The sequence below is a fragment of the Vipera ursinii genome (assembly GCF_947247035.1).
Source record: "Vipera ursinii genome assembly, chromosome: 1".
In the NCBI taxonomy this organism is placed as follows: domain Eukaryota; kingdom Metazoa; phylum Chordata; class Lepidosauria; order Squamata; family Viperidae; genus Vipera; species Vipera ursinii.
The window spans coordinates 42401331-42413331 of NC_139512.1; the positions used below are offsets into that span (position 1 = coordinate 42401331).

A 12001-nucleotide genomic window follows, 5' to 3' on the forward strand; every position below is an offset into this window, starting at 1 on the left:
TTATTCTTGGCATTTTCTTTATAATTTTTCTCTTTCACTTTTTAGCTTCTGATTCCTCTACATCTTCACCTCTATCAAGGACAGAATCTCTCCTCCATCTGTTTATGTCTCCTCAGTCTCCTCACTCACCTCCCAAAACTGATTCCTTTGTCTGGCCCCATGCAGCCAATCCATCTTGTGACCACGTTCCTGGGCCCTGCGAACCTTCATTCTGTAAACAGATTTCCTCTTTCTGATGATAGGTGTTAGCTTGCTCTGTGGGTGCTTCTGATAATCTCTGTAACTGCTAAGCACAAATTGCACTGAAATTTGCAATTTGGTATAAGCACAACCTATGGATCACATATTTGACTTTTTTTTTTTTAAAAAAAGCTTATCACTGAGGCATTTGAGAGCATTAAGTGGATTCAACTAGAATCAGGGGTGTCAAACTGCCAGCCCGCGGGCCGGATGCATCATAGCAAAACCACGCCCACTCCATTGACGGCAATGGAAAAAAAGTTGCGATATGTCGCGACATGTCACGTGACATTGTGAGTTTGACACCCCTGAACTAGATAGCCTCTTAAATTGGCTTCCCCATCTAGCAGCTAGGAAGGCTTTACTTTAAAGAATCCACTAGGGGGCTCCATTGTCTTCTTGACAAGATAGAGCAAGTGTTGGCATAATAAGCTATTGCTCTGGCCAGTGGCACCTGCTAGCGCAGCATTTCCAACCATCTGTTTTATTAGGGTTCGTTCTCAGATTTAATGGCATGCAACAGGAGAAATTGTTGTGCCCATTCCTGAAAACACTGCATCTAATTCCAACTGATAGATCTGAGGGCCATTTTGTTAATAAAAGTTTAGATGGAAAGACAAAATATTTTTGCTGTGACTCAAAACATGCAAAATATAAATATGGAAAAGCTCCTTTATTAGAGATTAAGATTTAAGGGATGAACCACATCAAAAACCCAGGTTGCTACAATGGGAAGCAAGTTTTAAATCTGGTTGTTCCAAATGTGTCGGTTTTGTTTGGTGTAATTGGCAGAGAGAGAAGCAGCATTGTTTCATCGATTTTTTACGCTTCATCTTTTCATAAAGTGGAGTATCTCCTGCATGATTAGGAACACAGGTTTTCATTAAATTGCTTTTAGATGCTACATTTTCAATAGTTTTACTATTTGATAGTTTCTTGTTTGAAATAATAAAATTGATTGGAACAATTTAAATATAATTGGTAATAATTTTCATTCCTAGACATTTCATCCATGTTATCATGGCATGATTTGAGGGTGAACTATTTAAATTGATTTAATCTAGTCATTTGACTAAAGATACATGAACAAATCATCTCTAGGATAGAAATAAATGGTAGAGGTTAGTAAATGGGTATATAAATCATGTATATAAATCATGTTGTTGGATTCTTTTTCAAATGAACTTTGAAATATTAGTTTTTGTGCATTTATATTAATGCTTTTTCTATTCCCATTTGCCTGTTTAGGGCTATTAATACATTTTGTTCATGCATTTTCTTCACTAAAATACTTCGCAGTTCTAAAAATTACAAGCTGCATTAATGATAAACTGATATGGAAGAATTCTAACTATTCCCCTTGAGTCTGCAAGTCCAGAAATAAAGTATCATACCTGTAAGAATACTATGCAGCCAATTTTCAACATGCTGGTTTCTCACAAGCAGCAGTAGTTATTGTGTTTGGTTTTTAAATGGGGAAGCATTGAAAAAGAGGATTTCAAATTCTCCTCTCTAATTTAAAATGGTGTAGCTCAGAATATTGTTATAATCTGTAATTAGAGAGCTATTTTTCTAAAGGATAAGCATCAGAACCAAACTTCAGTGGACAAGCAATTATGTGTAAGAATTAATTAAATTAAGAGTGTAATTTGAACCTTTCTGGGATTATTTTTCTCCTGAAAGCTAAAGAAAATAAATTTGCTTATATTTCAACAAATACTAATGACTAAGAAATTTAGTAGATAGTGTCATTTTTTTAAAAAATTGAGTATGTAGATGTAATTGCTTCAAATATGAATTGTTTTGAATTTTAAAAAGCCATTTTGAGTTATAAACAGTGCTTTTAAGTTTAAAATGAACTGTTCTATGTTTTAAATAGATTTGACCCATTTAGAAGTGAATTTCCATAAATGCAAAATAATTGTTTTGAACTCAGATGTCTTGCATATCACTATTGGACACCAAAATGTTATTATAAATTGCAGTCCAGGTAGGTTGAAATATTTTAATTTAGGGTAGCCTATAATTCAAGGTCCTCCTGGAATAATAATAATAAAAAGAAACACTAACATAGAAGTGAGCTGTGAATTATCCAGCTACTATGAAATTCTCAGTAATCATTTGAACTCCCTGAAAAATGCTCTTTTAGGGTTAAATGTCTATTCTCCTTGTTAGATTCTGCCTTGACCTGAAAGTAACAGAATAACAGAGTTGGAAGGGACCTTGGAGGTCATCTAGTCCAACCCCTTGCTAAGGCAGGAAACCCTATACCATTTCAGAAAAATGGCTGTCCAGTCTCTTCTTAAAAACTTCCAGTGTTGGAGCATTCACACCTTCTGGAGGCAGGTTGTTCCACTGATTAATTGTTCTAACTGTCAGGAATTTTCTCCTTAGTTCTAGGTTTTTTCTCTCCTTGATCATGAGGTTTATGTAGCAGAATAGTGTTTTCCCTTTAAGTTCAGATGAATAAAAATGTTCCAAGTCCTCTCTAGCTTTCTGATAAACGTGTTTATTGTTTCTCTATGTTGCGCTTGTACAATATGTTAATATGGCCTGAAAAGCAGGTTAATAAATTAAATACTTCAATATCATTATTAAAATTTTATCTGATTTGAAGTCCATATGTGCAGTGTTCAAAATTCTTGGAAAAACAAGAAAACTGGCTTACAGTTTGAAGGTTATCAGAAGTGTAATTGCATTTGTGTAATTCTGTTTTAGAGCTGTTGTTTTTTTGTGATTTTAATTTATGGTTTGATCTGTTGTTTAAAGGCAACCCTCCAGATGCTTACTTTCATGGTTTTTTCTCCCTTTTTTCAGTTTGTAAGTAGCATTTACTATATAGGTCTATTCTTAAATTGCTAAAGATTTTGTAGTAACACTCTCCCTTCACCAAAGAATGTAAATGTTGTCCATTCACCATGGAAGTTGACATTGTGCAAAGCAAGGCTGCTGCTCTAGACCCTTTCAAATTACCCTGAAGCTGTAATCCTATGAGATCTGAATGCACTTATCTAGTCACTTGATTTCAGTTATTAAAGAGGCAGTATTAATTTCTGGAGGGCTCCAAACAGATACATTTTGGAAAAAGGAGTTAATCCTTGGATATTCATTAATGTACTTTACAAGCAGCCGTATTTATGTATCATTGCAGTGACTTTTCCAGATCAGTTGGAAGTTGAATTACATTCTAGCTCCTTGGCTAACAAGAATAAATGAAGCTAATCGAGAAAAAAACTGGGTTCAAAATTTAAAAAATATACTGTACACCGCCCTGAGTCCTTCGGGAGAAGGGCGGTATAAAAATTAAATAAATAATAATAATAATAGGAAAATTATTTTTGTTTGATACTTACAAGTGATCCGAAATCTTTATTCTATTATTATTTATTAGCTATCTTTGACTTTTTCTGATCCTGTTAGTTTATTATATTGAGTTAGATTTTTCTTAATTGTTGAGTTTCATGTAACAATTTAATGGACAAAATAATATTAATAATTAATAGAACAGAAAGTACAAGTTTCACTTCTGTTACACACATTTCCCAAAAAATCCAGAAGTATTTTAATATATTGGGAATGGTCATGTCAGATTTGTCCATAAATACATATGTCTATTTTAGCTAGTACTGCAGAAGATACTGTCTCTTAATCTAGACAGTGATTGGCTTGCACTGGCATACAGATCTCTGCATGCTCCACATTTTGCTGTTTCAACGTGCTTTGAAGCCTGCCTTTTCTTTCTGTTTTAATTTATGTGCATGTGAATTTTAATACATTTTTACATTGCATGGTTTTGCTTAATTCCAATTCTTTTCATCTTTTTGACTAAGACATCATTATCATGACATTTAATTGAAAATTAACTTTTCATCTTGTAGCAAGGAAGGAAAGAGTCTCTGGAAATAGTGATCAACTCATTTTAAAATAATGTTATTTCTCATAATCCATCAAGGACAGGGTCACAGTAGAACTGAAACTGTTCTCCTTTTTTTCTTCTACTTAACTTTTTGAAAACAAAACTGCCCAAGTGCTCATAATTTCAGTATCCACCTTTTCACAGTGACAAGCTTCCATATTGCTTCTTCAAATTATGACGGATTTTTGTTTAATTAAAGGAATTTAAAATAGGCCATTCATTCTGATACATGGCCATATCCAAGAGAATGCAATGATAGCTCAGTAACAGTAATAATTCCTCAAATAGAAATAAGATAAAATGCTAAATAATGCCTAAGTGCTATCTTCTCCAACCTTTTTGTCAGATCTCTGTTAAGGTGTAGAATAGAGGTTTAGGGATTTGACATACCTCAAAGTATGTTGGATTTCCATAAATTTCCATCCAACCATTGTTTACATGAAGCCAATATTAGTAAAGACTGGTTATTTAACCTCTACTCAAGATGCAAAACACCATACTATATATATATTTTTTTAAATTCCATTTATATCCCGCCCTTCTCCGAAGACTCAGGGCGGCTTACAAGCTTAGCAGTAGCCTTCATTCTATGTATATGCCTGCTTGTTAGGGCTTTCACACACACCCCAAGCGGCATTATTACAAAGTCAGCTTAATTGCCCCCAACAATCTGGGTCCTCATTTTACCTACCTCGGAAGGATGGAAGGCTGAGTCAACCTTGAGCCTGGTGGGATGCGAACCTGCACTAATTGCAGGCAGCTGGTGTTACTTAAGGAGGCATTAGCCCACTGCTCCACCAAGGCAATATATATGCAACCAGGTACACCAGACTGTCTGGACTATATAATCAGTCCTTAATTGGTTCCATTCTGATTTTTCCTCTTTCGTTACTACAACTCTGTGAGAGAGGCCAGAAAAAAATGTTTGTTTTCTTGTTTGTTTAGGAGCAAACGCATAGGTTCTTCATAGGAATTATGGCTTACCAGCTATGTTTAAAAATGCACATTTTCATTTGTAAAACTTGTATAGATCTGCTAATTGGACCAAAATTATATACATGATGGTCAAAAATAAAAGAATAGTATAATATTGAAATAACAATAGATATGCTGTGTTTCAAGAATGTGTGATTACAACATTAGAGAAATTGAGATTATACAATATACCAGTGTAAATTGTAAACATAATACTCCTGGTTTTTAAACAGTTGGTAATGAGTTGGCATAGTATATTTGAGAGCCTTTAGAACAAATATTCCCATCTTCCTACCCTTTCTTGCCTTAATTGTAGTTAAGCATTATAACAATACCAATGTGGAGAAGGCTAATTAGGATTTAATTAATAAGTTTGAAGCTGGTCATGAGGAAATCTGATTACTTGAATTAATGTTGGTACTTGTGCTGCCACCACGTGGCTGTTTTGCAGAAATTACAATGTGGGCAGTCAGACCCTCCTACCCTATGATGTATTTCCTCTTCCCTCCCCTCTCTGGGATGGACTTCCTCCTCCTTGTTCCTAGAGACTTCTCCTTCTCCATTAACCAGCAAACGTGATAACAGCAGACATGTGCAGACGCTGGGAGTATTACGATTTTCTGACCATTCTGGATCAAAGCCGTTGTACTGTAATTAATCCCTTGTTAAGACTTCTATGGTCTATATAAGCAGATGCCATTACCATTAACAGCTCTCTCTCCAGATAGTTGAACTCATGGAAACACCTTTATCATCTAGAAATACCTTTAATACATGTAGAATAGCTTTCAGCATGGTGAGGTGCACTCAGATGATGTTTGTCAGTATTTCCAAGGTCAGAAAATGGTAATACTCCCAGCGTCTGCACATGTCTGCTGTTATCACATGTTTGCTGGTTAATGGAGAAGGAGAAGTCTCTAGGGACAAGGAGGAGGAAGTCCATCCCAGAAAGGGGAGGGAAGAGGAAATACATCATAGGGTAGGAGGGTCTGACTGCCCACATTGTAATTTCTCCAAAACAGCCACGTGGTGGCAGCACAGTAGTAGTATAATATTCAAATGCTGTTGAGCAGGATGAATATGTCATTCTTTCTCATTCTCCTTTTCCAGTGATCCCTTTTTCAATATTTCTGTTCAATATATATGAAAAGCCTAAAATACATAGTAACTAAGCTCCAAGGGACGCGGTGGCTCAGTGGGTTAGGACACTGAGCTTGTCGATCAGAAGGTCGGCAGTTTGGCGGGTCGAATCCCGAGTGCCGCATAGCAGAGTGAGCGCCTGTTACTCGTCCCAGCTTCTGCCAACCTAGCAGTTCGAAAGCACGTAAAAAATGCAAGTAGAAAAATAGGGACTGCTACGGTGGGAAGGTAACAGCGTTCCGTGCGCCTTTGGCGTCTAGTCATGCCGGCCACATGACCACGGAGACGTCCTCGGACAAGCGCTGGCTCTTCGGCTTTGAAACGGAGATGAGCACCGGCCCCTAGAGTCAGAAACGACTAGCACACATGTGCGGGGGAACCTTTACCTTTACCTTTACCTAAGCTCCAAAGTGCTTAAGTGGAAAGTGGATGCTCCCTGCCCACCTAAGTAGCTTTCAAAGGCCCAGAGACCTTCCAAACTACCATGCACTAAGGGGGCAGCTTGTGGCAACTCAGCACGGGGAGCTGTCCCAAAATCTAGAATGTGGCTGCAACTGTACAGTTTAAGCCCTACCTCCTTTTTTTATATGTGTTGTAATGTAAGGCATGTAAAGGAAGGAATGCAACCACTATTTTGCCTTTTTTTAAAGGCCTCCTTTGCATGGACCCCCTTATTAGCTAGAAAGGACTTGAGTAAAACAAGATGATCAAGTCCTGAGAAATGCACCATGTAAGTACAGGTTTTGAATTAAAGCTATTGAACGTATGTGAGAAGTCCTCCCTGAGTGCTTATCTGTAAGATTAATCCTGACCACATTTATTAAAGTCAGTTCTGTTAAAATAAATGTTGCTGACTTTTCGATATATTTGTGTAAGATCCAGATGTAGGAGTGTGAAATATATTTTTAAAAACCTGAAAGGAGTACATGAAGTATAGATGAAATTCCTCCAGTATCTCTTTGGAACCTGCATGCTTCAGTCTTGAATATTACAGACCTCTTCTACTTAACCAACTGTATAGCAAACAGAAACTGAATGAATGATGTTTTCCCCTATTGAATATAAGGAACAGTTTCAGCTGTATATTGTTAAAAAGACAAAAATCAAGAGCACTGCCATGACTGATTGTATGACTCAGACAAAAAAGCCAATAACTTCAACCAGACATATTCATCTGTGGTGTCTAATAAAACGTATCTGTAAACATATACCATTACCTTGTGAAGAAAAAAGGTAGATTTAGTTTCAGAATTCTCATCAAGAGAACCAGAGAAGGTGATAAGATTGTCATAGGTCAACAAAGAAGGAATTTATCTTTGTTTTCTTCTTACAAATACTTTGCTTTTCACTTAAATTCTTTGGCAACCTAAGCTTTTTTGGAATGTGCCTATGTGCTATATTTGTAGAATCTATTTAATAAGTGCCATGAACGTTTAAAAAAATGTACTAAGTCTGTTGCATAATTAGAAACTGTAGCAAAAACTGTTATATTCTACATGCGTAGTGAGAGCTGATGACAATTTGGCACCATCTTGTGCACTGAAATATGATTAGTCATTTTAAAAACCTGACAAATGGTAACAAATGAGGCAATATCAAGATCTAATAGCTCTGAATCAGCTTTTTGATATACTCCAGCTGACTTTGGATGAAGTGTCCATTTTGTGTACTTCTCTAACTGCTGCTAGTGTTGTTGATAGGAGAACTCTATAATTTATGCAGATGGTTCTCAACCTTTCCTTGACTAAGGACCCCCTTTAAATAACTTTTGTGGCCACAGAACATGGCCACAGGCCAGCAAGATTTAACTAAGTATTTAAATCATAACATTGTTTCAAGCCTTCGCGGACCCCCTGTGACGACATTGCAGCCCCCAGGAGTCTGCAGACCACAGGTTGATTTATGCCATTCAATTTCTCTTAAGGGAAACGCTGAGGCTACTCTCCATGTAATACGATGTTGTTTTTTCCACTCTTAATATACGCTTCAAATTATCCCTTTTGGGGGAAAAAATCACAAAGACTTGCATTTGCATTAAAGAGCAAGTAAACGAAATTATCACATAGTGTTATTGCACTCCCTTTGGGCCTTAGCATTTGTGTACTCACAAATCTACTCACTTCCAGCTTGACAGCTAAAACTTTTTGTATTTCCCAATGGCTGCTCCAGTCTCATTTGTCATTTCCACTAGTAGCCTTTTAACACAGGTTCACCAACACTAACCTCCTAACGAAGTTTTAAAACATGTCTTACAGGTGCCCCGAAGTATAGATTTTGGGGGATTTGTAATTATTTTACATTACACAGAATTAAAATGAAGAATTTAGAACCTGCATGTGATAACTTGCACCTTTTTCCCCTTTCACCTGAAATCATTTATTTGTCATTCCTTTCATAGGTTCGGTCCATGCGACATCAATAGCAGCCTCTAGAGTGGAGCAGGCACTTTCAGAGGTGGCTTCATCTTTGCAGAGTAGTACTCCAAAGCAAGGTCCTCTGCATCCTTGGATGACTTTGGCTCAGATCTGGCTTCATGCAGGTAAATGGGACTGAGCAGTTGTTTCTTCTTACCCATTAGCCCCAGGAAATGCTTTGCTGCATTCAGCAGGCCAGACGGATGTCGGCATAAAAATGGTGCATAGAAGGATGCTTTTTTCCCCAGAATGTGGCATTTTGATTCATTTGAAGACAAGAACACAACAATGCTTAATTTATGAAAACTCGGGATTAGAAGAAGGGAGCATTTAGTATTTATTTAACAAGCTTGTCAGAAGGTTGCCTCTCCCTGCTTTTTTCCCCAGCCGCTGGACAGAAGATGTTAAGGCATGGAAATGTAAGATGTCACACGCAAATTAGGTGTGACATTATTTTAGTCGGGACAAAAAGCAGCAACTTTGGTGGAAAAGATAAATGCTACCTGAAAAAAATATTTTTAAAGTGCTTTCTCAAAATGCATCAAATGATAAAAATAACTAAAAATAGTTTTGGGAGAATTTTTTGGGAGGCTATATATCAGACATGTCAAACTCGCAATGTCACGTGGCGTCACGCAACGTATCGGGATGGTTTTGCCATTGCTGGCAGTCGGGTGGGCGTGGCTACTGCATGACGGGGCTGGCCCGCGGGCTGGCAGTTTGACACTCCTGATATATATGTTTTATGTGGATAAATTAGTATTCTAACTGAGAATTTTAGGAAGTGTTTCTGGTCATATCTTAATGCTTGACTAATTTAGGTTTATATAGATTTGATTACTGCAGACAGGAAAAAAATGTTCTGTCCCATGAGAAATAGCTATGTACATTCAGGAGTTCCAATAGTCTAATTTTTAAAAATGCTATTTTTGATATAGTATGTTATAAATGATATGTAATACTAGTAAGGTAATATATGTCAGCTTTCTAAGAAGAACATTGCGTAGGGAAACAAAAGCAATCCCTGATTAACAGTTGGAACTGGTGTGGCAATAGATGATTAATCAGGTATCTGCTGTGTTTCAGGCAGCCCATCTATGCATGTTTACATTAGGCAGTTCAGGTTGAGCTAATGTGAAATAATGGAGTTTGTGAAGCTAGGTAAGCTCCCATTAGCCCACTTCAGTCCAAATAATAATGTTATTTCAAGGATTAGGGGAGCATTTATACTTGTTTGAAGAATAATCCATATTATTATATTGTTATTGTGTTGCGTTGTGTTGCGTTGCATTGCATTGCATTACACTACACTACACTACACTACACTATAAAATACTATACTAATAATACATTATGTAATTTTCCATTTAATTGTTTCTAACTAAATACTTAAACCTGCAGCATTCTTTTGTTTTCTGAAGTACTTAATCCTAAATCTGAATTAGAATTTGAAGGAAGATAGTTTAATCCGAAATCAGAACTTGGAAATTGTAAATACAGGTAGTCCTCAGCTTATGACCACAACTGAGCGCAAAATTTCCATTGTTAAATTAATTTTGCCCCAATTTACAACCTTTCTTGCCATAGTTGCTAAGTGAATCACTGTAGTTGTTAAGTTAATAAAACGGTTCTTAAGTGAATTACTAAATGAATGGTTGTAAGTTTGACAACTATCTGTATCAAATTGATTGATTGATTGATTGATTTAGGAGATTACTATGGGTGCTAAGTTATATAACAGTTACTGGTGCTGGTCAAATATGAACATTTTATATCATTTTGTATTTATGTACACAAGCTAGGTGAAAAGTTGAAATCTACTTATCTTATAAGGAAATCTCTGAGGCCTAGAAGGACCATGAGCATTTGGCAATTGGACCTCTCATCTTTCCCCTATCTTAAATCCTGGTTTCCAGTGTCAAATATTATGCAACACTTCTGTTTTTAAATACTTCCAGAGTGTCAGGGTTTATAGTATTCCCTTCCACCCCTGTGACAGCAAACGTATTTATGCCTTTTCTGTGGCGGCCATTAACAACTGGTTGCTGGGCATATCTAATTATTTCTGAGAAGTTAAATGTATTGTCCTAGTAGTACAAGCAATCCAGAATGTTTGATGAATTCTTCATGTGGAATAGCCATTTTATCCGTCTGACTCTTATTTCAAGCCCAAGAAAAAGATGTTTAGTCAAAGGCAATATTTGTGTGTGAAGTTTGTATCCTGCCTTTAACTTAAAGGTATTTTACAAAGTTAAAAACATAAAAACAGAACAGAGACATCAATAAAAGATTCTGTTAAATATATTGTACATTTAAAATGGATGTAGCAAGTATGGGCCAGCTTTTGCTGAAATTAAAATAGTTTGCTAACTAGTGGCTAGATAGAACAACTTCAAAAAGAAAACTTGATGTACTTTTCTGACAAGGGTAACTGAGAAGACATCCTTCTTGCCAGGTTTCTATTATATTTGTTTATTTGATTGCTTGTTTGTTTATTATTTGATTTATATCCTATCTTTTGTAAATAAGAGCTTAAGGCAGTGCACATAATGTTTTCTCCTGTTTTTTTTTCTTCTACAACAACAACATTCTGAAAAATGAGTTGGGCTGATAGAGAATAACTGGTCCAGAGCTACCCAGTGGGTTTCCATGGCCAAAAATGCACTAGAACCTGGATCTTTGTGCTCCCAGTCCAACATCTTAATTTCGGTTGGCAGATCAGAAAGAAGGCTTTTGCCAAACTCCTTAAAACAGGATGGTTTGTATGGAAAACTGCAGTCTAGTCAGTGAAAACCAACCTTTGACTTACATCCAGAAATAGATTTGTAAACGATGACATTTCTTCATCTGGTAGATGTTATAAATTTAAAATTATTTCATGTATTATAAAATATTTTAGTAGATTCTGGATTTAATGCTGAATTCATGCATTCAAATTCATGTTAATCATGGGAGGAATATAAGTGAAAATATAACCTACAGTTACTAAAACATGTATATTTTTCTTTTGAAAAACCAATATTGTAACTTGAATGTATTTCAGAATACACGTACACTCTGATTTTTCCTTAGTTAAAGCATGAAAGTATTAGCATATTTTTATGTACATAACTTCTGGTTTCTTAAAAAATATAAGATTAAAAGATAAAGATTGTGTCAAGTTGGATAGGAAGCAAATTTAATAAATAAAGAAAAAGATTTTCAAAAGAAAAAAGCTCAAAAAAATAGAATTGGAGAAAAAAAGTAAGAAAGATAGAAAAAGAATGACAACTTTCCTTGGTACAGATATGAATAAAGAAAATAGCATCAAACTCTT

The 12001-nt window shown here is 36.0% G+C and overlaps 1 protein-coding gene across 6 annotated transcripts in view; it reads left to right on the forward strand.

Moving 5' to 3' along the window:
• Window positions 1–12001, forward strand: part of TTC7B (tetratricopeptide repeat domain 7B) — a 137127-nt gene that overhangs the window by 69029 nt on the left and 56097 nt on the right. For 3 of the 6 annotated variants that reach the window (XR_014490910.1, XM_083350207.1, XM_083350210.1), the window contains exons 18-19: window positions 46–213; window positions 8670–8810. Coding sequence is in view for 5 of the 6 variants with exons in the window: in XM_083350207.1 (XP_083206333.1) it covers window positions 46–213; window positions 8670–8810 (309 nt within the window). In the remaining variant the exon portion in view is untranslated. Of the gene's footprint in view, window positions 1–45; window positions 214–3009; window positions 3061–8669; window positions 8811–12001 lie in introns of all 6 variants that reach the window. The other 3 variants (XM_083350211.1, XM_083350208.1, XM_083350209.1) reach the window with 3 other exon arrangements.